The 27942-nt window shown below is 44.6% G+C and overlaps 1 protein-coding gene across 3 annotated transcripts in view; it reads right to left on the bottom strand.

Moving 5' to 3' along the window:
* Nucleotides 1–25609, bottom strand: part of ACAA1 (acetyl-CoA acyltransferase 1) — a 31513-nt gene extending 5904 nt beyond the window's left edge. Inside the window, exons 1-11 of one of the 3 annotated variants that reach the window (XM_077808420.1) lie at nt 15449–15526; nt 15037–15094; nt 12548–12771; nt 12142–12206; nt 10274–10353; nt 9842–9884; nt 6981–7079; nt 6223–6303; nt 2797–2987; nt 2461–2640; nt 1510–1565 (exon numbers count right to left, since the gene is read on the bottom strand). In XM_077808420.1, the coding sequence (XP_077664546.1) occupies nt 1510–1565; nt 2461–2640; nt 2797–2987; nt 6223–6303; nt 6981–7079; nt 9842–9884; nt 10274–10353; nt 12142–12206; nt 12548–12607 (855 nt within the window). In that variant the 5' untranslated portion in view covers nt 12608–12771; nt 15037–15094; nt 15449–15526. Of the gene's footprint in view, nt 1–1509; nt 1566–2460; nt 2641–2796; nt 2988–6222; nt 6304–6980; nt 7080–9841; nt 9885–10273; nt 10354–12141; nt 12207–12547; nt 12772–13482; nt 15010–15036; nt 15095–15448; nt 15543–25358 lie in introns of those variants that run through there. The other 2 variants (XM_077808419.1, XM_077808421.1) reach the window with 2 other exon arrangements.
* Nucleotides 25610–27942: the final 2333 nt, after the last annotated feature.

Below are 27942 nucleotides of genomic sequence, written 5' to 3'. Positions count from 1 at the left end.
CTCTATTCAAGCCTAAGTTAATTGTATCCAATTTGCGAATGAATTCCAATTCAGCAGTTTCTCGCTGGAGTCTGGATTTGAAGTTTTTTTGTTGTAATATAGCGACTTTCATGTCTGTAATCGCGTGACCAGAGAGATTGAAGTGTTCTCCGACTGGTTTATGAATGTTATAATTCTTGACATCCGATTTGGGTCCATTTACTCTTTTACGTAGAGACTGTCCAGTTTGACCAATGTACATGGCAGAGGGGCATTGCTGGCACATGATGGCATATAACACATTGGAGGATGTGCAGGTGAACGAGCCTCTGGTAGCGTGGCTGATGTTATTAGGCCCTGTGATGGTGTCCCCTGAATAGATATGTGGGCACAGTTGGCAACGGGCTTTGTTGCAAGGATAGGTTCCTGGGTTAGTGGTTCTGTTGTGTGGTATGTGGTTGCTGGTGAGAATTTGCTTCAGGTTGGGGGGCTGTCTGCAGGCAAGGACTGGCTTGTCTCCCAAGATTTGTGAGAGTGTTGGGTCATCCTTCAGGATAGGTTGTAGATCCTTAATAATGCGTTGGAGGGGTTTTAGTTGGGGGCTGAAGGTGACGGCTAGTGGCGTTCTGTTATTTTCTTTGTTAGGCCTGTCCTGTAGTAGGTGACTTCTGGGAACTCTTCTGGCTCTATCAATCTGTTTCTTCACTTCCGCAGGTGGGTATTGTAGTTGTAAGAATGCTTGATAGAGATCTTGTAGGTGTCTGTCTCTGTCTGAGGGGTTGGAGCAAATGCGGTTGTATCGCAGACCTTGGCTGTAGACGATGGATCGTGTGGTGTGGTCAGGTTGAAAGCTGGAGGCTTTCTGTGATGCCTGTTATATCAATATCCTCATTTAATAGCAGGCACTCAAGTTCACCCATCTTAGTATTAGGCACCTTGCATTTGTACACAGTTGCAAAGCTTATAAGTAAACTCAGGTCTGTACATTCAATGGAATACTGAACCCAACTGGCTACGTGCATTCCCAGTGTAAGTCTGTTGTCTTCAGTGGATTTACACCAGGGATGAATTTAGCTCAAAATATATAATTTAAGGAAAAGCATGGCATTCAGATTTACCACTCCAAATAAGTATTTAAAATAAATTTGTGTTAGTAACTGAGCCTACATGATGTTTCTTGCATACTGAGAGTGAAGATATTCGTAGGTCTGTCTTCAGCATCCACATGCATCTCTAGGAAAGACACTGGAACTACACTGTGTACCCAAGACACATGGGAAACTGAGCTAGACTGATACATTTATAAATTCACCTTTATGAAATAAGCCATAAGATACAATTAGGGAGATTTTAAACACACCTGAGTTTGGTTTCTAGAGCAGAAGACACTATAGTGAAGATTCCATCTGGGTTTTTATTAAACACCCCTCTTACTAGATCCGTTACATTTATAGTTGTAACCACTATGTAATTCTGCTCAGTCACCAGGCAACGTAGAAATCCAAAATTAAACAAGATGGGCAGTCTCACCTGACTAGCAAAGGCTTCATTAATTTCATATATATCAATATCATTCACAGTCAAACCTGTGTGTTAGAGAGAGACCAGAAGTTAAAAGAAGATTTAATAACTGAAAAATAGTGTCTGAAAGAAAATATTCCTAAATAGAAGGCTTTCAATGAAACATTTCCACTTCCCCCTCACAGGAATGAGGGGATATACAGGTAATTGCAGCATAGTTGGATATCAAAGGTCATAAAACTTAAAATTGTGCATAATGATTTAAGTATCACTACTAGACTTTTGGATAAGATATAAACAAAATTCCCTTCCACCCAACCCTTGTAGAGGTTAAAGATCTTAGGATATTTTTAGAGAGGATGTGAGAGCAAAAGAACTGCTGTTAAATTTACTTAACTCATTGCCAAACTCATTCTGTGAGACTCCTGGAGTATGAAAGGAATTACAGAAACCGCTCAAATTCCATGGATAAAACATGTAAAATACTATGCTTATTTACAGAATATAAATAGTTGTCATTTTGAACTGGCCTCTCCTGGAAGAGTATTCATTAATAATGAGGTTAGTTTACAGGCATGTGATTTCAGACTGGAGTGTCTCACCCATATTAAGATGAGAGAAGCACAACATCGGAGAACAAATCATGTACTACGCTTATTAATGCTTTGCTGGAACTGCAAAAGGTTTCAAGGCAAGTTTCTGAGCACATACAAATGAAATTATTATTTATATTTTGTAATGCATGTGAATAGAATCTTACAATAATCCTAGGCAGGATTTCTTCTAAGATTATAAATTTAACGAATCAGTATTCCCACTGCTGCTAAATAACTCCATGAGCTGAAGTGACCGAGATCACATTATAATTTATAATACTGCAGCACTTAGGACCCCTACTCATGGACCAGGACTCCATTTTGCTTGTCACAGTATAACAGAACAAAAAACATGATACCTTACCAGCCTTCTCCAAAGCTACTGGAATGGCATAGGCTGGCCCTATGCCCATGACATCGGGTGGGACTCCAACCACAGCATAAGATTTTAACACCCCTAGGACTGGAAGCCCCAGCTGTGTTGCTTTAGAGCGTTTTGCCAGTAGAACTGCAGCAGCTCCATCGCTGACCTGACTGGAGTTCCCTGTCGAGAGAGATTTCACTGACAATATCACCTTTGCCTGGGCATGTTTAGTTACCAGTAATGCAGGTGGGACTGGGAGGATAACAAAATGGCTAATAGTACATGCCAACAGAACACAGATTCACAAATAACTATTCATCTACTGAGAGTGCTTACCAGCTGTAGTGGAGCCATTTTCCTTGAAGGCAGGCTTCAGTTTTGCCAAGCCTTCCAGAGTTGTACTAGGTCTGATCCCTTCATCTTGGAGTACAGTGATAGTTTTCTGATTGCCCTGGTCATCCTTAACAGTGGTCCTCACTGGAATGATTTCATTTTTAAACAATCCCATCTGCTGAGCTCTCGCAGCTCTATTAGTATAGAATGCATGAATGGTTAAAAATCTGGAGTAGGACTGTACCAAATGCTTCTAAAATCACCAGAGCTAATTAATGACAACATAAATTATGAAGGGATTGGTTTACAGATGCATCATTCATTGCTTAAAAATAGTCGAGTATGTGTAGTGTTGTTCTTTAACAAATAGAAACAGAACTGTACAACTGTGTGCAATGGGCCCTATACTGCTAACATAATGAAAATTCTCCTTTAGCATAAGTGGTAGGAGGCCATGTTTTTGAAGCAGGAAGAGCCAGGTTCTACCCCTGCTATCACGAGAGCTGGGTGAATAATGGATTTTTTTGATTCTCTGGCAATTCAAACACACACATACACACACACACACGCTTACTTTTAATTATTTAAATAAAATTAAAGGAAATTCTGAACCAAAGGTCACTTCAAATCTAAAATCAAAATATTTCAAAAATGTCAAAACAAAACATACGGTTGGACTCTTTCATTCTTTAAGAGTTTAAGTACGGGCTGAGCAAGCTAAGCAGCATGATGGCAGTTACGTTTTCCTGCTAGTTACCACAGAATGCATCAAGTTTCTCCCACTCGTCTGCCTTCCAATAAAGAGAAGTTGAACTTTATGCTGGGGTGTTGAAATCTATTGGGATAATGCACTAACATTTAAATATCTAATTTCATCCCAGAAGGATTCCAGAGCACATGACATAATTTATCAAACTACATACACCAGAATCACTTCACCTAGCACCAAAATGCAGGTGGAGTGGAGTGTGGCAGCTATTTCAGCACAGAGAAATATTAAGTCTGGGACAGAAAATAAAAATACTGTATTGAACTAAAATTACTGGTCCTGTTTAGGAGGGGCTGAATGCAATTAACCAAACTGGAATCTGATTTTGACACTACGATGCAATACTCTGTTTCAGAAAGTACGAAGGGCTCTTTTACACCAAGAAGGGGTTTAAGAACCCCTACTGGACATCTGATTTGAGAAATGGCACCTCCAACAGCACATGCTCCTATTCCTATGGGTCAGAGAGGAGTGCCATCTACTGAATAGGTGACTATTATGAGTTGCTCAAATACAACCCCACCACTTCATGCTTTCATTCAAAAAGTGAATTGATGCTTAAACAAATGTAATGGTTCAGGAAAGTGAAAGATAAGAGTGAAATGCTGTAGGATGAGCCAATACAGTCGCAGATACTCCAAGACCAAGGACAGAGCAGCACCCACTTCTCCTGCTCACAGGGATGAGTGTGTACACATACCTTTTTACGTTACTGGTCCAATACCAATAAGAAGAGTTACCACACCAAGTTTTCTAGGAGCAGGGCCAAAATCTAAAGGTTAACTAGCTTGTGCAGTGGCTTCCTGTATTACATAAATAGCTGGACCAGGCAACACTTGATTAGATCTGTGTTTTTCAAAGTTTGGGCCACATAAGCCACTGAGTCGCCTTGCTCAGCACCCAGGGACCCTAGCTGCTCTGGTCAGCACTGCCAACCAGGACATAAAACTCCCATCAGCGGTGCTGACCATCTAAGGCAGGCTAGTGCCTACCTGTTTCCGTGCCTACCTGTTCCCACACTGCACTTCCACCCTGGAAGCAGCCAGCAGCAGGTCCTGCTTCTAGGCAGGTGGACCACAGGGTTCTGCGTGCTGCCCCCGCCCCAAGCACCAGCTCCGCACTCCCATTGGCCAGTTCCCAGGGTGTGGTGCCAGTGGGCAAGAGCCACTTGGAGCTGCTTACGCGCCTCTGCCTAGGAGCCAAACCTGCTTCCAGGGTGCAACGTGGTCTGCGGTGTCAGGACAGGCGGGAAGCCAGCCTCTGCACCCTGGCTGAGCAGCTTACTGGGAGCCGCAGGAGGTAAATCCCTGCCCCAACCCCACACCACAATCCCCTCCCCCAGCCCTGAGCCCCCCTCAAACCTGGAACCCCTTCTTCCACCCCAAACCCCTTATCCCTGGCCCCACCCAAGAGCCTGCACCCCTCCTGCACCCCAACCCCCTGCCCCAGCCCTGAACCCCCACAAACCCAGAGGCCCTCCACCCCAACCCCTCATCCCTGGCCCCACCCGAGCCTGCACCCCCAGCCCAGAGCCCTGACCCCCTCCCACACCGCAACCCCCTACCCCATCCCAGAGCCCCCTCCCACTTCCTGAACCCCTCATTTCTGGCCCCACCCCGCAGCCCTTAGCCTCGCACCCCAACCCTCTGCCCCAGCCCTGAGCCCCTCATCCCCAGTTCCATTGGGTCGTGGGCATCAACAATATTTTTCAACTGGGTCCCCAGAAAAAAAGTTTGAAAACCACTGGATTAGACTGTTACTGTAATTTAGTTTAACTCCTTGGTACCAATTGTTGCAGATAATCCATAGTCAGCAACGGATTATCTATCAGAACAGTTCTATTGTCACCAGGAAATCAATCAATTTAGTTTTGCAATAACTTAATCTAAGGAAAGGATAGATTACTAGAGTTTGTACTGGGCTCATATGAAGCAAAACATCCACGGCAATGACCGCCAGCTACACTCACAAGTTTAGGGCTTCTCTAGAAGTGACATATTTTGTGTCTGCACCCACACTTTTCCTTCCAGAAAAGCCTCCTTCTACCACAGCATTAGACTTCAGTCCAAGGGGATCTCAAGCTATCTAGCTAAAGCGCATTTAACTGTATTTTGGGTTTCACAGAAACCATGAAAGCTGTGACCCATTTGAGTGGTGGGAAATATAGAAAGCCTGATCTCAACTACAGATACTTCTAAACACTCTTGACTAAGTTTTCTAGCGATATGTACATAGTGGGCTTAGAGGGGGGCTTGGATCAGCATTCACATTGCACTCCCTGTCAGTACCTGGCCTGAGCCAGGGAAGCTAATGATCCAACCAGCAGACCAAATTTGGTGATGAATCCTGGTCACGTGTCAACTCAGGCATGTTGTGTATATGCTAAGAAGAAGGGGGTTTAGTCATGTGACTCCCATTACAGTTCAGGAGTCACAGCTACCCCCACCTCCACCTCCAGGATCCTCATTCTCTTGGCAGTCGCCTATTTACACTTCACTACATTGCTGTTATTTGAAATATTACATTTTAAGCCTTTACCACAGGATAACACAAAAACTGTTAAGGGGAAATAGGAAAGTTTTCTCTATAGAAATCAGGCATTTTAGATTATCTATGTAATTTTTATTTCCTTGGCACACAAATAAAACCCATGTATTTACTTTTGCTGAGAAGCCATGGCAAAGTCATCTTGCTTCTTTCGGGAAATGCCGAACCTTTCTGCCACATTTTCTGAGGTCATTCTGGGAAAAAATACCACTGGTATTAATCTACCGAGACAGAATTTTATTAAAATTCCATTTGCCATCAAAGACAAGCAGAGAGGGAAGAGTGCAAGCTCTACTCTCAAGTTGACTGATCCCTCCGTGGGCTTAGTGTTCTGCAGTACCACATGACAGAATTATGTCACGTTTCAAATCCGCTCACTTGCTTTCCAAATGAAGAGGGGCTGGGACAGATGCAGAGGCCCCACACGCAGTCCTTGGGGGGAAGGGGAGTGCACAGGTAGCCCCTAATGTGATTCTGGCTACATCTCCACAATGGAAAGCAACAGAAACTTCAGCGTTTGTGAAATGCAGCAAAATTTCTAGAAACACTAAAAAGGTAGAATTTGCAGTTCTGAGCCCCTCAAAATGTTCTCCTATTCCTGCTAATTAAGCCATTGATCTTTACTGTAAGACAACGACAACTGATTTCAAAAGGTCTGGACTACTACTAGTCCTTATACAATTAATCTTCTACCATAACCACAGGAAACGCTGAAGTGCACAGACTTCAGTAGCGAACCTAACGGTCAACCATTAAAGAGAGTGAGTTTGAGACAATAAGTTTGGTGCATTTTAAAATACAACAAAACATTGTCTTATGAGATACACAGTCAAGAAAATCACTAAGTTCTAGGAAGGAAAATAATACTTACCCCATAGGAATAAGGCAATCTCTGGCTTTACTATTGTCCATCATACGTGAGCTAACATCACCAGGGGTGTCTACATTTCTGAGGGACATTGTTTCCACTCTGAACAGGAAGAAAAGTTAGAATTTACTACCATTGTTTGCCTTAGAAGAATTCATGCAAATTTAGTACCATATTTGCACAGTCAAAAGCTCAGAATCCTAATAAAAACCTTGTATATCATACTGCAGAAGCAACTGGCACCTAACCTGTGCCTCACTCTGGTTTCAATCTGCAACATAAATGTAAAGCAATAAAACTACCTCCCTACAGATTAAGGTGCCTGTTATTTTTCTAGGGAAGAATATCACAGTGTCAGTTCATTTCTAGTGTTTTCACAGCATGGGAAGGAGAGTTTACTGGTCGTTCTTGGAGCCCTTCTCTGCAGTAAACATACGGGGAAAGCAAAGGTTTCTGGGCAGGAGTTTCCATGGGTAAAATATAAACAAAAGCAAAAAAATACAAGAGTTGCATCTTCAAAAAAGCTGGCTAGTATCCTAACAGGGCAAGTGATAAGGAAACCACTACAGAGAGACTTCATGGAAGTGGTGCCATTTGTCTTGTATTGCACAAGATAAACAAGAAAGGATTACTATCCAACAAAGAGCTGCAGCCTTTGTCCTACAAGTGAGTTAACAGATTAAGAAATGAAAATATCAATTCCATGATTATGAAGCCATTTATTACACTAATAAGTTACTGTAAAGTTAAATCAAGCCATGAGTCCTAAGATGGGATAAAGGTTTGTTTTTATATTTTATGCCATCCGTGTATCTGTTTTCCAGCCATATTATTTACATACCACCATCAGGCAAGCAGGAAAACAAGCCCCCACCCCAAGGAGCCTACAATTTAGAGGTCTAATCCTGCACCTTTACTCTAAGTAGTATCTTATTCTTTACTTAAATTGACTCCACTGAAACTACTCAGAGTAAGGTGGCAAAACTCAGGCCCTAAATTAGAGTGAACGACAACAATTGAGCATGATTAAGGTAAAGGGAGACAAGTGGGAGGGGGAATACTGCCACAGGTAGTGTCTGGTTTCGTAAAGGGATCAGCACATAAAAGCTGTTTTGTTTAACATTTGTTCATTAAAATCCATAAAGTTACTAAACACAAGATGTGAAGGGACCATTGTGATCATCCAGCCTGACCTCCCACATAACACAGGCCGTAGAATTTCACTCAGCGACTCCTGCCTGCACTGATCCCAACAACTTGTGGATCAGGAGGTGAAAGGACTGGATCCAGTGCCATGAGCCATCCAGGGCCTTTAAATTGCATCAACTCAGTGGGTTACTGTTGAAAGACTTCCTGGAACAAGCATGTTAACAGAAGTGAATTTGAATGAGAGCAGAGTACCAAGTGTTCGGCCAGCACCAGGCTGTTCCAGGTACATGCCAATTGCTATGCATCCAGCCATGAGACAGACTTGTTACCTTGCTATGCTAGTTACTTCACAGCAGTCCTAAGAAGGGTAGTGACTAGTTCTCTTGTCTGAGGGTACAGCTACACAGCAGTCAAGGGGTGCAATTCCCAGCTCGAGTAGACATCCACACCCTAGTCTGGCTCAAATTAGTGCCTAAAAACTAGCGGTGTGGCCATGGCAGCACAGGCAGGAGCTTAGGCTATACCTAGGGAGTCATACCTAGGGGCTCCAGTGGGACTGTATTCGTTGGGCAGCTAGCCCGAGTTGCCATTGCCACAGAGCTATTTTTAGCGCACTACCTCGAGCAAAGCTAGTACATGTATGTCTACCTGACTGGAGAATTACGCCACCCAGCTACTCTGCAGACATACCCTAACTCTTATAAATCTTCTCATAAGGTGAGATTTTCAATGATGCTGAATTATAAGAGCAATGATTAGGGTAACAGATTGTCACTGAAGGTTACAAATTGATCTCCTTACTGATTTAAGTTAGTAACCCAAGCCAGATTGGAAACTTCAGAGGTAAACACACACTCACCACTTTAATCTAAAAGATTTTGCTTCTGTATAATTCAGATTCTTCTGAAGTGTGTTACATCCCAGCTCATGATTTCATTACCCTGTACAGCATTAGTACATTTCATCCCACTCACTGTTCCAGTAAAGTCACCAGCACTAAGAGAAGCACTATGTATTAATTCAACTGCATTTATAACAGTGCACAAAGAAATATCTGTTACACTCCTTTGGAACATCAGTGACTAGAACAGATGAGATGTTCATTTCCAAATATGAGACAACTGGGATCTGAGATCAACACAAACTGACCAGAGGCTTATAAAAAGCCAATCACAGATGGCATTTTTTCAGGTCCTTAGATCTCCACACACAAAAAGTGCACATGATGGCAGGGCACCAGAGGGGCCTAACAAACCAATTCTTTAAAAAAAGGCTTATAAGGGATGGATGACTAACTAGCACTCTGTTCTTGGGTTCCATTCTCAGATTACTCACTGCCTTGTTGTGACCCTGTGGACAAGTAACTGTGGCCTACATTTTCCAAGAGAAACTAGGTACACTGAGTGCCCTGCTTGACACACCTTAAAAGAGCCTGGTTTTCAGGGTGTGGGTTCTCAAACTTTCTGAAAGAGTCAGGCCACTTTAAAACATCTCCTATGAGGCACCCAAAAATCACTAGTCACTTTTAAAAAGTCCAGACCTTAATCTCAGAGACTCTGTTCACCCATCTGTAATACAGGGATAATGCCTACCTCAAGGGAGTTCTGAAGTTTGTTTGGAGAGCACTTTGAGATTCTCATATGAGAGATGTTATAGAAGGCAAAGTACTATCTAGAAGTCTACAGGAGTAAATGTGTATATAGAAATTTTCTTACCCACAGGCCAAACCAATGTCATAAGACCCATTTCTGATGCCACCTGCAACAAAAGTACTGTGTAAACATTTTTACCACCACTTAGCAGTAAATATTTGTTCAGCATCTTGTTACTCAGAGGATCATATTTTCCTGGAATAAGGTAGCCCACTCTTTTTCAAGGACAGTGATAATTTTCAGAGAGGACTGTTAGGAGTATATTGAGTTCCTTTAGCTACCATTTCTACAGAGTAGAATTATGGGATCTTCACAGAAAGTTTCTTTCAGACATAAAGGCTATATTCAGTCACACAAAAGTATAAGAAATTCATAGGGGAGAGAGAATTAGGGATCAAATCATTATTTCAGAGTCTGGCTGCAGCAGTCTAAATCACCATCAATAAAGGAAAATTCTGATTCTCTGACTGCCCATAAGGCTCATTACATGCTTACCAGCTATATTGATCACAGCTTGCAACCCAGAGGAACATTGTCTGTTAACACATGATATGGGTACAGTCTCTGGAATGCCACTAGAACAGAAGACACAACAGAAAAGGCACAGAGTGAAAGACACCATATACCAAAACAACAACAAATTTAAAAAGGAAACTAGTCTCTTAAATTATCTTTAACTCAGTCAATTCTAACACAATAACAGACATACCTGTTGTCAGACTCCTCTAAGGCCATGTCTACAGTACAGAGTTAAGTCGACTTAAATTACATCAACGATCATAAACCACTGTAATTACATCACTTGTGCATGTTCACAAAACGCTCCTTCTTTTGGCGAAGCCTGTTCGCAGTTGGTGCAGTAGCATGACAGGGAGAGCAGTGCATTGTGGGTAACTATCCTACTGTGCAAATCGCCACCTTCTGCCGTTTGGATTTCTGGGAATGGATTGTAGTGCATCATGGGGTGGGCTCACAGCCCCATGATGCAGTTTTCTAAATCCCATCATCCCATGGGACTCCAAATATGTATTGCACCGTTTTTCAAATGCCCCTGTAAATTTTGCACCTGCCATCTCTGCCTGAAAGCATGGATCCTGCACTGCTCTCCAGTCTTGTGATGAGTGTTACGAACACAACGCAACTGATCCTGCAGTATTTCATGAGCTGCAAATCTGAACAGGAATTCGTGGTACCTGCCCTGCTATGTACCACGGAAAGAAGCAATTCAAGATTGATATTGGCATTCACGGAGCAGCTGTATACAGTGAACCATTGCTACTGGGCTCAGGAAACAAGCACCCACTGGTGGGACTGGATTGTGATGCAAGTATGGGATGGCAAGCAGTGGCTGTGCAAAGCCACCTTCCTTGAACTGTGTACAGAGCTTGCCCCTGCCCTGTGGTGCACAGACACTAAAATGAGAGTTGCCCTCAAGCTCGAAAAGCATGTGGCAATCATTGTGTGGAAGCTGGCAATTCCAGATTGCTACCTGTCAGTCGTGAATCAGTTTGGGGTTAGGAAGTCCACTGTGGGGGTTGCAGTGATACAAGTATGCAGGACCATTAATCACCTTCTGCTATAAAGGACTGTAACTCTGGGCAACATGTAGGAAATGGTGGATGGCTGAGGTGGGGCAATAGATGGCATGCATATCCCAATTTTGGCCCCAGACCATCTTGTGAGGGAGTACATCAACAGAAAGGGCTACTTCTCTATGGTATTCCAGGCGCTTGTGGATCACCATGGGCATTTCACTGACATCAATGTAGGGTGGTCAGGGAAGGTGCATGACGCACACATCTTCAGGAACACTGGTCTATACAGAAAGCTGCATGCAGGGACCTTCTTTCCAGACCAGAAGATTCCAATAGGGGATGTTTAAATGCCCACTGTGATCCTGGGAGACCGAGCCTATCCCTGACTCCCGTGGCTCATGAAGCCTTACACCGGAAATCTTCCCAGCAGCAAGGTTTGCTTCAACAACAGGCTCAGCAGGTGCAGAATGATGGCAGAATGTGTGTTTGGCAGATGAAAGGGTCGCAGCACTGTCCTTTTGGCTATTTAGACCTCAATGAGGAAAATATTCTCATGGTCATAGCAGCCTGCTCTGCTCCGCATAATATTTGTGAAGCCAAAGGCGAAAGTTTCCCCACAAGTGGAGCATTGAGGTGGATCACCTGGCAGTTCATTTTGAGCAGCCAGACACCATGGCTATTAGAGGGACTCAACAGGGAGGCTATTCAAATCAGGGAGGCTTTGAAGCTGCATTTTGATAGAGAGCTCCAGTAATGTATCTTTCTGTAAAGCATTCAGCCAGTCATTGTTTACTTGCCACCTTGAACGACCCTTGTAATGATTGCTACCTGAATGTCAACTGTAGTCTGCAAATGTGCCAGTTGCCACTGGGTATGAATTTCTGCTGCAACCACTGCGTGTAGGACACAAATAAAGAACCACTGTTTAATAAAAACTCAGTTTTACAAGACAGCAATACACAGATTTACATTTCTTACAGGAAACATGACACTGAGCAGCACTCTCTGAAATGAGATTCCACAGCTGTGTGTAAGTCCAGCTGTCATTATGGAACATGTCCCTAGGGGGTGAGTGCCAGGGCCATGAGAGGAATGTGGGGGAGGGGGGAAGAGAGTTTTTGGAGGGCATGGAACGCAGTTCTGTATGGGCTGCCAGGGAACTCTAGCATGGATATGTTTCAACTGCAGCACAATCAGGGACCTGAGCATCTGTTTGCTTCTCTGTGAGCTTTACCGTCTGCTCCTTTGACTCTCTATTATCCGCTCCTGCCCGTCTCCTCTCCTGGGTATCCATTTCTAGTTTCTCATTTATTGTCTCTCTCTACGATCTGTGTTCGCTATCTGCATGATCTGACAATTGCACCACTTCTCAAAACATGTCCTCCTTACTCCTCATTTGCCTGCTTGTTTGATGGAGGCGCTACACTGGTGTGTAGGAGCTGGTCCTAAAGGGCACCTCTGCAGAAACAAAAGAAACAATACACAGAGTCAGTATTGTGTGTGCACTCGCAATCTTGAATCATAAAAGTTACATACATGTCTTTCTCACTTTCCCTTGGCAAGCACACAGCATGGCCAGAACACTAAATATGATGAGTTTGGCCTAGGGTGTGCAGGATGATACAAAGGGTCTGGGTGGTTTCAGAAGGGGATCAGTACAAGTGCCTAGGAACACTAGGACACTATTCTGAATACTGGCACCGTTTTCCACAGATGTGGGTGATTGAAGTGGATATCTCACTACTGAGGGTAATCGAGGATGCAAGGGTGCATCTCCGGCACGTGTGTGACTTCAGACTGAGTCCGCATGCTGCTTGCCAGTGTGCTGCTTTGGTTCCTGCAGAAGTAATTGCTGACTGTCATGGCAAAGTTTCCTACAATGGAGGGAAGAAACAAAACAGCTCTGCCAAGGAACATTTGGCAGAGGATTGCAGAGTAACTTCAGGAAAGTTTCCTAGAGATCTCTATGGAGGATTCCCAGGTGATCTCGGTGTGCATTAAACTTTTTTTTGCAGGGCCCACATTGTATAGCTGCATAGGGGAATGAGAAGCAGATGAAAACAGTAGCTAGTGTTGTTAGTTTCTATCCCTTCTCCCACGTGCAGCGTATAACAAAATTAAGGACATCTCTACCTCATGTAACCGTGTAGTATTAAAACGAGTACTTACCAGTGCTCTCCCTTCTGCTTCAGGGAGGCCAAAGCACTGGGACTGGCTAGACCGCTCCAGAGTCAAAAAGAGGTCCTGGCTTGCCACGCCACCGGATGCCCCTGTTGCCTGTCCCACATCCTCCTCCAACTCTACCTCCTCGTCCACCACTTCACCCTCGGGGTGGACTCCACTGGCTGCTGCCTCCAGTCCCCCTGAAGCATCCACAGGCTCTGGGTGGGGGAGGTGAGGTCACTGCCGAGGATGGCGTGCAGCTCCTTGTAGAAGTGGCATGCTTTTGGTGCCACACCAAATCAACCGATGGCCTCCCTTGCCTTCTGGTATGCCTGCCTCAGCTCCTTGATCTTAGCATGGCACTGCTGCGTGTCCCCTTCGTACCCCTTCTCCTCCATGCCATGAGCAATCTGCTCGTAGATGTCAACATTCCTACGGCTGGATCGGAGCTGCGACTGCACAGCCTCCTCTCCTCATAGACCCAACAACTCCAGTGTACTCCAGATTGGAGCGTGTTTGCTATGAAAAGTCAGCATGGCCAGCTGGAAATATGTTATGTGAAATGTCCACACCAAGCAAACAGAAAGTAGAATTTCAAAAATTCCTGGGGCTTTAAAGGGGGAGGGGCGCATGCCTGTGTTACTGGCTGCAGGGCAGTGGAGTTCAAATTACTGACCAGAGTGGTCACGATGGGCATTGTGGGATACCTCCTGGAGATCAGTGTCTACACTTACAGTGTGTCGCTCTCACTTGGTCACCGAAAGCTCTATGCCACTCATTGAGATGGTTTAATTACGTTGGTGTAACAGGAGAGTTAAATCGGTGGAAGGCACACTGCAGCGTGTACACCTCCACTGTTTTGTTGACGAAACCTGACTGTGTAGTGTAGAAAAGACCTTTAGACTACTCAGTGATCTGTATTGTGGTACAAACAGCAGCAGGTACAGTAAGTCCCTGGAGAAAGCGTTTAGTCACACAGCACCCATGTCACAGCCCTGGCATCCAGTGAACCCAACTAGCAGTGAGAAGAGAATTCAGTCCTTAACCTCTCTGTTATCTTTGCCAGTTGTGCTGGTGCAAGAAACTGAGACAATGATTCACGAGGTATTGGGCAGAGCCAACAAATCATTTCACAAGAGCCACTAATCATTTGTGCAGTAGTGACTTAGTTACTACCAACCCAACCTGACTTTACCTCTATGGGTGAAAAGCTGTTCATACCATTATCAATTTCCTTCCTGACTTCCAAAATTATTTTTCTACCTCATTTTTGCTAGTTTTGCTAGAAATTGGTAACTACATGTAAGAGAATATATTAAAAGCTAACAATATATTATGCAATAGAGCTTGCTCCTCCCAGTCTGAAATGTGTGAGACAATATAAAATAAGCAGGGACTTTGAACTGTGAGTCAAGGTTTAACTTCTAGTTTAAAGATTAGGGGACATTGGCTTTGGAAGAGTTCAAGAATCACATCTCCACTTTTCTCTCAGTACCCAGGAGAACTCAGTGCCAGAGAACACAATGAAAGGAGTCTCACTCAAGGAGAAAGAAAATTTACCTTAGAAATTGGGAAATTCTTGCAGTGAAAGCCCCAGCTCCAGGTTGCAGCACATTCCCTGCATGCAAAGACATGTAATTCCAATTGATTAGCTGCATTTTCTTTACCCTGGCTATTTAACACTCTGTAGACGCTTGAGCGTATTAAGATCTTAATTAATATTAAGATCACGACAGTCAGCGTTTTAGAAGAACTCTTAAATCAGAGCCCATACCCCTGACAGAAGAGGAAACAGCCCCCTGGCAGAGGACACACTGGAGATTAAGCTAATACTATTCTAGTGTAGTGTTAACACCCTGCTGATTTCAGAGCTCTGCCTAGATGGCATCCATTGGTCACAAAGGGCACTCTTGTTTTCAGAGAGAGGCCCAAGACTGGAAGTTTAAGTTCAGAATGAAGAGGGCTCACTTACCAACACAGATATCTCCCACTTTCTCAGGACTCAGACTGACATCTGTAAGGACAGCTGTCATAACAGCAGATAGCAGCTCATCAGGAGTAGTATCCTGAAAGGAAAAACGGCACATCCTGTGAAGTATGCAGTGTTGTTGTAGCTGTGTGGGTCCCAGGATATTAGGGAGGCATGGTGAGTGAGCTAATATCTTTTATTGGATGAACTTCTGTTAGTGAGAGAAAGAGAAACTTTCAAGCAAAGAGGTGTGCAGCCAAAGTGTGGGTTATTTCTGTATTGAGGCATGTACTTCAGCAGCCATCACCCATCCATTAAACTCTCTCCGGAACATTCCCAGACTAGCATCAGCTTCCTGAACACCACAATCAGCTTCAGCACTGGTACCTGATAGACAACTATATACAAAAAAGCCATAGATGATCGCATCCGATGAAGTGAGCTGTTGCTCACGAAAGCTTATGCTCAAATAAACTGGTTAGTCTCTAAGGTGCCACAAGTACTCCTTTTCTTTTTACACCTAACTTAATAAATCCAGTAACCGCTCCAAACGCACCAGGAAATCTGTTATCTACAGCCAGGCACTCAGATACCACAAAATATGTTCTGAGGAGAAAGTCTGTGATATACACTGTAACACACTCAAAACCACCTTCAACAAAAAAGGACATTACCAGAGAAGTAGAAGCATCATGGAACGGGCACCCAAATATCCACAGAGAACCTGTTCAGTACAGAATTAAAACCCTCTCCAACTACACACCCCTAATTTTCACCTACCACCCCACACTGGAAACCATAGAGGGCATCATCAAGCAACTACAACCCGTACTCAATGGCGACTCCATCTTCCAAGAAATCTTTCCTAAACCCCATCTTCTGGCCTTCAAACAACCCACCAAACCTCTCCAAAGCTCATCATCAGAAGCAAGCTCCCCATGGACTAGGATACACCAACGCAAAGTGGCACCAGATCCTTCCAGAACAACAGATGCAAAACCTGCAGACATATCTCCACTGCTACAATGATCAACACCCCCCACAAAACACCTTTCAAGATCTATGGGTCATACACATGCCTATCACATGTTGTGTATCTCATCCCATGCAATAAAAGCCCCAACAACAACTATGTGGGTAAAACCAGACAATCACTATGCTCTCAGATGAACTCACAGGAAAATGATAAAAGAGAAAAACACCACATCCCCTGTGGCTGAACACTTTTCACAAAGCAATCACTCTATATCTGACCTTTCAGTTCTCATCCTCAAAGGAAATCTGCACAACACTTTCAAAAGACAGCCTGTGAGCTTAAATTAATAACTTTGCTAGACACTAAAAACCATGGACTGAATATAGACATTGTGGTAATAAGCCATAAATCCAATCTATAACTCACTAACAACCCCGCCCAGCTGCCTTTGTCCCCCCCCCCCCGGACACCCATTTCTTTCCTCCCTATGACTAGAGGGCTGTTAACAGGCCACTTCACCTTGAATGGTCCCTTGAAATACATGTTAACTACTTATGCTAAACAATCTCTTCCACCTTGTATTCATCTGTGACATTCCGAGTACCTTTCCCAGACCTGATTCCTGAAGAACTCTGTGTAAGCTTGGATCTCTCACCAACAGAACTCAGTCCAATAAAACATGCTATGAAGAGCATTTAAGAGAGTGAATGTTGCTTTAAGGGGAAATTAGAAACAATGCCCTCCCACTGACTTGCCCCGATACTATTTTAATGGCCAACTGATTTATGTTAGTACAGGGCTTGAAAAATTTGCAGATCTACTAATCCTACCAGCCAATATACCAGTAACTAACCACATGTTCTGCAATTTAGAGCAACATTTGTATATTGTCCATGTTACATTGTGGATTTTTCAAGCCCTGTGACAACACGCTGCCTTCCATTCTGCTTTGGTAAGTACAAGAAATAGTGCTGTTGTAAATCTTTCCAATTCAAAAGCAGCTCCAGTTTGTTAGCCATAACAGTGCACAACAGCCCAGCATTTCAGACTAGATTCTATGGTTCCTGGGTTTACTTTGGCAAAAGAAAGAGGTCACTGGAAAGATATATGGCCAGATCCCACAAGCTGATATACTTGAGTTGAAGGAGCTTGGTGCTTCACAGGATTGATGCTATACTAAATCAACCCAGAAAGAGCCCTTGTTGTTTAAACCTTAGTCCAAAAGCTTCACTAATGCAGAAATAAGGTTGCCTGGTGGCAGGGCTGGATTAAGACCTTTAGAGGCCCTAAGCACTGAAAAGATTATGGTGCCCCCCATATGTAATTCAAAATAAAAACAATACCATACCGTAAAATAAAATTTTATTTTTCGAAATGACACAAAATTTACATGTATGCTGAAATTAAAATAGCTTCTTTCTAGATTTTCTGATTGCAAAATTCTGGATAAGTTCATTGAAGCTGACTCGACGAAAACATGTCTGCTTCAATACACAATAGAGAAAGTGAATCAAGTCTGTGCTGACACATTGTTGTTCTCTGAGAGTTTTTTATTCTTTTCAGCTGAGAAAGAGCGTTCTGCAGAGCAGTTAGTAATCATCAATGTTAGACAAATACGTAGTGCAATCTCTGCATTTGGAAATACACACTGTATTCCGTCTTTCAGTATTGTGTCATGAAGATCAATGTGACTGAATTTCATTTTTCCTGTTTCATTAAACTTTGCGCGCATATCACAGTGGAACTGCCGCAATTCTCCACAGAGATTCATGTTCAAGCCAACAGGGTATGAGTCAACTAGCTTTTGGAAAACTTGCGAATATTGTTTGTCAGATAAGTCCATACTGTTTAGAAAAGAAAATCTACTTGATACTTCTTTGTACACTTCACCTCTCCTCTTCATATGAGCTTCAAGTGTATCAATTATAGTGTAGTAAGTAGATACGTGAAATTTGTCTCTAAGATTCAATGCTGTTTCTGTTGCACAGCTATCATTTGCTTGTTTTTTCCCCGATTCGCTTGCGGGACTGGGCTTCTTTGTAGGTAGTACCAGGCAAGAGATCTTTTGATATGTCTTCAAATCTTTCGAAGTCATTCCTCAAAGTGTGTAAGTGGTCTGCTAATGACTGACAGAGGTCTGCACACGTTTTCAAATCCAATTCTCTTTCTTGGAGAGCTTAATTTGTGTGGTAAAAGTGTTGTAAAATTTCATTCCACATGGTCAACATGAATACAAACTCTAGTTCTTGCATCTTGCTTGCAATGTTTTCTGCCTCTCGTATAATTTCTCCCTTTTGTGATTGGTCTTCAGCTATACTTTCTAATGCATCCACAATCTTTGAGTAGGACTCGAGAATTGTACTTGTTGCCACTGCATGTGCCTCCCAGCGAGTATTAGAAAGAGATTTCAACACACAATCATTGCCCAAATATGGTTTAAGAACTGCCCATTGGAGTGTTGGGGCAGAGAAAAATGTATAAAGTAACTGGACTGTTGAGAAAAAACGTACTGCCACCGGACAACAACCAACAGCACTGCGGCCAACAAGATTGAGAGTATGCGCAGCACATGGTAGGTGGGGATAAGTAATAAAAAGAGAACAGAAAAATGGGAGAAGAGTGTGTAGTGGCATGTAAGAAAGTCTAACAAAGTTCTGATTTTTCCCCATGATGACTACTTCGATGCTTTTTTTGAAATATCAAATATCAAATTTAAAAAAAACACACTCATTGTTTTGGTGCCCCCTGCTCTGCTGGTGCCCTAAGCACATGTTTAGTCTGCCTATTGGGCAATTCAGCCCTGCCTGGTGGTGCCTTGTGCCCTTCCAGAACCTCGAATTCAACTACACTCAAAAGTCTGACAACCAGGAAATGTAGAGTTAAGAAAAACGCCACCCCACAATGCAATCTTGACCTATCCCATTAAGCTGGTAATAGCCACTGGGAATGGTTCAGTAAGGGTAGTGCCATAATATGTAGATGTACAGGACAACTAAGAAAATGTGCCATTGTGTGTCTTGTATTCTTGTAGTATTTATTTGCATGCACTCCAGCTGTGTTTAGTGTAGCTGTACTGAATTGTAGAGGGATCAGTTGGAGCAGACTGGAAGAGTTGATATAAGAAGTGCAGATGTACTTTGAGGGATCAAGTACCCATCATTTCAGTACTGAGTTCTGTACATGTCAGTAACAGTGCACAGGGGTTGTTGTCGTCACAGGGACTGTCTGCAGTCTGGTGGCATACATAGAATCATAGAATATCTGGGTTGGAAGGGACCTCAGGAGATCATCTAGTCCAACCCCCTGCTCAAAGCAGGACCAATCCCCAATTTTTGCCCCAGATCCCTAAATGGCCATGACTAAGCCAGTCAGAGCTGGGTATGAATGGTTATAAATAGGGGAGTTTGAGACAACCCTATGGATTCAGTAGTTGAACAACAGAGGACGAAGGTGTGTCCGCCATGAGAACCCATCCCAGAACCTGTGTGACTTTGAATCCAGGCTGTGGACTTCTTGCTGGATGCTGGTGATGGAACTTTTGGAATTACTGCCGACTTTCAAAACTCTCTGTAATCTGCCTGTGACAATATTTCTGGTGATAAATTACTATTTGTAGCTAATTTCTTTAGTGAATCAAGCTTCGTTTGCGTGTTTTGTTTTATTTGCTTAGTAACCTGCTCTGTTCTTTTTGCTATTCCTTTAACTACTTAAAATCTGCCTTTTATAGTTAATAAATTTGTTTTGTTTATTATTAAACCCAGTTTGTAAAATTTCTAACTGAAGGGGCAAGAAGATGTGCATATCTCTCTTCACACTGAGGGGTGTGCACATGAATGCTGGATGAGTCCACTCACACAGAGCTGACTTCAGTCTGTGTCTGCAGATGGGTGTGGTTCTACCTGTGTGTGTGTGCGCTGCAAGAGGCCAGAGAGCCTAATTCAGCAAAACAGGGAGAGGGAATCCAGGCTGGTGGAGCAGGAGGGCTCAGAGAAACTCCAGAACATCACGTGGCATCCCGGATGGGCGGGGGTCCAACCCATCACACCTAATACAGTACTCCCTAATCCACTGCACTAGTATGTGTATTACTAGCATGTTGGGGCATCCTCAATGTGGATAGATAAGGTTGAGGAGAATGAGGCAGGATTACATTACCCTAACTGCTTACTAGAGTCTTCCATCTTCCCTCTAATTAGCATTAATTTCCTTGACAATCAGAAAATCAGAATCTGTACGTGGATTTTAGAACACTTTTAATATCACTGTTAAACCAGAAATTTTGGTCTCAGGATAAAGCTTCCAAAAGTAGCTCCTGCAGAATGCAGGCAGAGCCAGGAACATGCACACGACACATTCTCTGAAAGAGGCCAAGAATAGCGCTCCAACTCAATACATGGGTGTAGCTCAGTGGCAGTGCCAACGGCAACAGCATGTTCATGTTGAGCAACTCAATTACTGTGACAACTGGCTGCCAGCAAACCTGCCGGCTTGCAACAGAAGCTCTCTCTTTGCACACATACGCTTCAGTTCCTTTGAAGCATCAGTTTGGTTCAAGCTGAGCTGGAGTTCCACAAACTTAGGCTTTGTCTACAAAAGCACTTTGTCGGTAAAATTTTTGTCTGTCAGGGGTGTGAAAAAACATGCCATGCACTATCTGAGATTAATCCAGAACAATATCAGTTTGGAGAGGCTCAGAACCTTAGTCTGAGCCTTGGATGTGCACAAAAACATTATAAGAACTAAACGATTTTGTAAACTCATGAATTAAGGGGCTTTATCTTGGGAATATCTAGCTCATATGACCCAACTTTGGACCTCTAACCTATCCCCAAATTGCGAGGCACAGCAAATTTCAAGACAATCTGAGTCACCATGTATATTTTAGAATGCTTACAATAGTAGTCTTTTATAACCAAGCTGCCATTCCATTATAATTCTTTTTATTTAATATCCAGTTCAGTATAGAGATTAATTCCTATTAACCTCTGTCTACTGCTTCAATTCCTCTCAATTTCCAAATCGCAACATACAGTTAAAATCCTCATTTAGCTATGAGGTCTCACACTTCATAGCCTTACTTGCACCACACCTGGGGCTTCTTGCATCCCTCCCCTTCCCCCAAGTTCCCTGTGTGCCACTCTCCCATCCCTCTCTCTTTCAGGAACTCCCAACTCCACCCATTCTCTCTCCTGCCAGAGATTCTGTGTGCCCCCATTCCTCCTATACCAGGGCCTCCCCTTCTCCCCATGCCACTGTGTATGCACCTCCCCATTCCTCCTATGCCATTGGGTGTATGTTCCCCCCCGCCCCCATTTCCACCTTCCCCCCTGCCAGAGGTTCTGTGGGTCCCTCTTCCCTCATATCACAGTCCCCCCATCCTACTCCCCCATACCAGGAGCAATACATGTACCATCATTCCTTTCCCCCCAACCCACATTATTATTTGTCTAGGAGACTGACATTCTGAATGTCAATCTATTAAACTCCTTTGGGAAGATGAACAGAAATGAGATAGGGTAACTGTTAGGCTAAAAGGCATAATGGGTGCGATCAACCAGTTATTTACTCTATAGATAGGACTTCTGGTTTTGAGGGTTTATAAATTATATTTGTCAGAGGGTAGGAGGGGAGAGCAGCATTTGTGTTTTATGTAAACGTCCAAAACGCAGGGGTTTTCAGGGCTTTTTGTATGTACCATTACAATAGCATATACTGTAATGAGTAGTCTTTGTAATGTTCCCTGGGGTGCTTTAATATGGTACCGTTTCAAACAGTAGTACATTAAAGTGCACTAGGGAACCTTTAGTGCCCACCAAGAGGGTCTACAAGGATTAATTCATCTGCAACACATTAGCGAGCTTTAGAAATCACCGCCCCCGTCCCATAGTGCACATTACTGCTCCACATAAACAAGCCCTTAGAAACAAGTAGCCATTTCTGTTGTTTTTCCAGTGTTTATTGGATAAGCGCTCATTTCATTCCCTGAGTGCAGCAAGTTTCCGTGCTGTAAAGTGCCGGTATAGACAGTGCTGGGAGCTACGCCCCTTGTGGAGGTGGTTTTTTTAGAACACCGGGAGAGCTCTCTCCCAGTGCTTTGCCACGACTACACAAGCTACGTTAAAGCACTGCTGCAGCAGCACTTTAATGTTGCCAGTGTAGACTAGCCCACAGTCCAGGCTCTGGCAGGGGTGAGCGTCCCGACAGTCTAGTGGCTTCCATTGGGGGGAGAGCCAGCCAAGCTTACAATCCTAGCTTGGCAGACAGTAGACTTACCCAGGCCTCCTGGCCCAAGGTTAGGGTGGCAGGGGAATGCGGGCCCGCCCGACTCCATGGCGTTCCAGCCCAGGGCCCTAACAATGGCGGACTGGTCCGCCACTGGGTCAGCGGGAATCCAGCAGCAACACACTGACCTAGAGTCAGCCAGCAACACAGCCAGACAGTAGTCGGCTATCCCTGGGCTACTTCCTATCTCCCCAGAGTTTGGTACCTCTGTAGTCCACAGGTTCTCGGACTCCTCTGGGTACGCAGTGGACAGCAGTCCCGGCAACTCCTCTTCAGGGTCAGTCTTCTCCGAGGGCAGGTGCTGCAGAGTGCATGTTCCGTTCCAGGGTGCCACAGCAGAGTGGAGGCATCCATCTCCTTCCTTGGCTTCTGCTCAACTGAGATGCAGAGTCCTCCCTTTATACTTCCTGTCCCGCTCTGGTACTTCCAGGAAGAGTGGCGGGGCAGATTCGGCTTTGCCCACCAGGGGGAGCGTAGTGGTCCTTCGCTCTCAAGTCTGGAGGGAGGCTATTCCGCCTCACTACAGGGTGTTTATCAGTTAAAGCTTAAAATAAGAAGCCCTATCTATAGATAACACAGTCTTGAGACCCTCTGCAAAAGAGCAGGCAGAGCCTTCGTGTGTCTTCAATTTCCCCCGTTTTCAGTTACCCAGTTTTCCTCAAAATCAGTAGGGTTTTGACCACTGATGCCCAGAATATTCTCTAAAATTTTGGAATTGATCAGATGCAGTGTTCAAATGTTATCACATTACTAATGTAAGCAGTGTTGTTGTAGCTGTGTCAGTCCCAGGATGTTAGAGAGACAAGGTGGATGAGACAATATCTTTTATTACACCAATGTCTGTTGGTGAGAAAGACAAGCTTCCCAGCTTACACAGAGCTCTTCTTCACATTATTCAGGCAAACAGCTGCAAGTTGAGTGCAAGGCCTTTGCAACCTGGCCAACTAGTTTTATTTAATGACTACATCAATCTTCTTTCCATACACTGTTTAAGAGGAAACAGAGCAGCTTTTCAGGTCACAAATCTACAGTAGGCAAGAGACCTCCTGCAGACAGGGATAGCCAGGCCGGGGCTTCAGGGCAGAAGTTTGCGCACAACACATTGGGGATTTATCAGTTTAGATCCACTGGTTCCATGCCTTAGACTATGTCTACACTACAGTTTATGTTGGCATAACTTGTGTCTCTCAGAGTTATGAATCAGAGTGAATTAAGATTTATTGGGGGCCTGGGCAAAAAGAACATTTGGGCCCCCCACATCCTGCAAGCCCAGAACCAGGGAGGCCAGGGCCCCAACGCTTTCAAAAGGTGGAGGGTCATGCCCGCCCATTTTTTAACATCAGCATAGTAGCCTCGGGCAGGCATGGAGCAGCAGTGGCATGGCGATAGTTTGGCGAATGGAGGGGGGGCGTTGTCCGAGGCTTGCAATTTGGGAAGGCCAGAGGCAACAGGAGGCGCACTGCTGCACGTAATGGCTGCCTTCGGCATGTGAAAGTAGAATGAATTATACTGAAATTATAATTCATTAAAGAAATGCTACTTGAAGGGTTTGTTGAAATATAGTTGTCAGGAAGAGAAACATTAAGGAGTGTGAGACAATGGGTCCTCAAACTAATTAACTTAGAGCTCCTACTGAGCTAGGAGATTGGTAAACGTTAGTATGCAAATAAGATATGTATGTATATTTCTCAGTTTCTGCTTCCTTTTATCTCTTATGTTAAATTGGCTTTGGCTTATCTGTATAAATAAGTTAGCTTGAGCCTCAGAGAGGGGCTCACATATCTGGGTGCATTGGCAAAGTGCTTTGCTAATAAACAGAGTGGTCTGACAAATTATGTGAGTCCTGAATCTGACTTTGACAGGCACAAAGCACAGTTGGCAGCAGGTGCAGCTTGTCACCAGGGCCCATGGGCAGCGGTGTGCCCTTGGAGGCGGGGACATGGTCTGGGGGCCGCTCTCAGGCAGCCCAGGGCAGGTGGAGGGTCCAGGGTTCCCCAAAGCAGCCTGGGCTCCCTGGGTGGCTCTTACCACTGCCCATTCTCCCGCTGACATAGCTTCTGCCATTTGCAGAGGATGTTTTATTATGCTGACAGGAGAGCTCTCCCGTCGGCATAGAGTGTCTTCACCAGGCACGCTTCAGTGGCACAGCTGCACTGCAGCAGCAACGTCTATGCCCTCAGAGACTGCACTAGTGCAGAAAGCGACTCGCACCAATAAAGTCACTTGCACGCTTCTAATATCCGTGCAGCAGGTCCACACTGGGGATTTGCCCTCCTATAGCCACCCTGGTGCAGAGAGGGGAGAGCCCGAGAACACAGGGGAAGGGGACACAGAGGTGTGGAGAAAGAAGTGCAGAGCCCCCTTTAAAGCAGGGGAGATGAGGGCACACATGGTAAGAGCAGAGAGGGAAAAACCCTTTACCGTGGGGGCTCCGGCCCCAACCCCTACTCCCCTGAATTTCCCAACCCCCCCAATCCCAAATTCCACCCCCTCAGGCCTCCCCCCAAAACCCCTCAGGGCTCCCCCCAGCCCCCTACCCCAAAACCCCTCCTCCCCTCAGGGCTCCCCCGCCCCAGCCAACCACTGCGGCTCTAGGGGCTGGCCCCCCAGCCCGCACCCCCGGGGCCCCCTTGGGATTCCCCCAACCGGGGTTACCTTGAAGCCGCCCCGCTTGGCTTTGGCGATGGGGGTCCGCCGCCCGTGCACCACCACCACGTCGTCCTGCTCCCCGTCATGGCCGGGCGCCGTCGCTACCCCCCCGCACTGAGCCGCCCGCAGCGCCGGCCCCCCGGCAGGCCTAGCCGCCAGGTGCCCCAGCACCACCGTCACCCGCTGCATCGCGCGCCCCAGCCAACGGCCTCCCGGAGCCTGCGGCCGCGCGGGACTCTGGGACAGAGCCGGCCCGCCCCGCCCCGGCCCTGCGGGCGGGGCCAAGGGCGAGCGAGTGAGGGGCCGCCCCCTGATTTGCATAACATGGCGCCCGGTGACAATTCCCTACTTTGAAGGGGTGGGCTCCTGGGAGACTACAGGCCCCAGGATGCAACGCGCCACCGCGAGTGGACAGACTTTTGGCGCTTTGCCTGCTGGGGCCTGTAGTCTTCCATCCTCCCAGTTGAGTGCTGTGTCCAACCGGTTCAGTTACCCTCGCAATGGACCCTGACCTACTGCTGACACTGTCCTGCCGGCCTTGTGTATGAGACAGCGTAGCTACTGCCTAGTGTGGAGGCATAACCTAAGCCCACTTAGATAGGGTCCCCTCCTAGGTCAATTTTGGACCTATTCCTTCTTCCTCCCAGCTTGACCTAGAGTCAGACACAACCCCACTACTGTCAAACCCATCCTTCCACACGAATGTCACAGCGCCCAGGTTTGCTAGAGCAGGCTGTCAAGGAAAAGCATCTATTGTCCCGTTATGGAAATGTCTGATAGAATTTAACAGGGATGAGACAAGTAGAGTCCTATGGAAATTTGAAAGGGTTCTGTAGAAATGACTCTAAACACCTGTAGAATATAAACAGAGAATAAGAGCCTGCCTCTACACTTTTTTATTTTAGTTAGGTTGTGGTTTTTTTGAGTGAGTTTGTTTTGTTTGAACGAACATCCTATAATAGTGTCGGGGGGGGGGGGGGGGCTCAATTCTTATTTGAAGTCTATATGATAGTTATAAAAATATAAATATTTTCATTTTCTATTAAATCCTATAAGGATTTTTCACAAACAGAGAAAATAACCGGATTGTATATATGTCCACACTCTTCCCTAGATATTTCCTTGTAACACTGTTGCTCAGAAGAAATCTCATCCTGCACCTCAGGGAAACACTCTGTTGGATCACAAAGAATAGTAATAAGGATCTTGGACCTTGAGTCTGGTAAGGGCTTTTTGCTGGAGAAGAATTGAACGGTGCCTCCAGCCAAGCAATGTCACAAATGAACCATTATTGCTACTGCCCCATAGGTGGTGCCCACTAAGAAGGTATTATTATTCTTATTAATACTATTTATTATTGTTTTCTCTGTTATTCTCTGATGGTTCAGTGGTGATATTCCTTGACTGAAGGCACTGTTCAGTACAAGAGGCACATTTCTGGGAGAAGGCCTGAGACTGGAAAGTTGCTGGTGTCGCCCAGTGTGTGAGCAGGACCAGGAGTGGTTGCTCTCATAGCAAAGTAGTGTAAAAGGCAGGGGTGATAATCAAGTTGGGCCATTTCCAGCACAAACCCAGGTTTTCTCACCTCTGTGTACATAATGTCTTCTGCAGTTTCCACAGTATGCATCCGATGAAGTGAACTGTAGCTCACGAAAGCTCATGCTCAAATAAATTGGTTAGTAGCTAAGGTGCCACAAGTACTCCTTTTCTTTTTGCGAATACAGACTAACACGGCTGTTACTCTGAAACCTATGTGCTGCTCCAAGCTTCCGCCCTGAGGGTAAGGAGTTTGTTTATAAACTGAGGCAAGGTGATTAAGATAACAAAAGGCTTGTCATTAAATTAAATTAAGGGTCATTAGATGATACTGAAAGCACTGCCAGGCACTCTAGTTAAAAGATAGGAAACAAAGGGTAGGACTAAATGGTCAGTTTTCAGAATGGAGAGAGGTAAATAGTGGTGTCTCCCAGGGGTCTGTACTGGGACAAGTGCTGTTCAGTTTATTCATAAATGATCTGGAAAAAGGGGTAAATGGTGGGGTGGCAAAATTGCAGATGATATAAAATTACTCAAGACAGGTAAGTCCAAACCTGAGTGCAAAGAGTTACAACGGGATCTCACAAAACTGGTTGACTGGACAACAAAATAGCAGATGAAAATAATGTTGACAAATGCAACGTAGTGCACATGGCAAAATATAATCCCAACTATACATACAAAATGATGGGGTCTAAATTAGCTGTTAACCGTCACAAAAGAGATCTTGGAGTTATTATGGATAGTTCTCTGAAAACAACTTCTCAATGTGCAGTGGCAATCAAAAAAGCTAACAGAGTATTGGGAATCATTAAGAAAGGGATAATAAACATAATCCTAACTCTCTCTCTCTCTCTCTAAAATGATGGGGTCTAAATTAGCTGTTACCACTCACAAAAGCGATCGTGGAGTCTCTGTGGATAGTCCTCTGAAAACATCCACTCAATGGGCAGCATCAGTCAAAAAAGATAGTAGAATGTTGGGAATCATTAGGAAAGGGATGGATAATAAGACAGAAAATATCATACTGCCTCTATATAAATCCATGGTATGC

The sequence above is a fragment of the Eretmochelys imbricata genome, chromosome 2 (genome assembly GCF_965152235.1).
Source record: "Eretmochelys imbricata isolate rEreImb1 chromosome 2, rEreImb1.hap1, whole genome shotgun sequence".
Lineage (NCBI taxonomy): Eukaryota > Metazoa > Chordata > Testudines > Cheloniidae > Eretmochelys > Eretmochelys imbricata.
The sequence above is the reverse complement of the archived record's forward strand: the minus strand, read 5'-3'. Positions and strand labels throughout refer to the sequence as shown.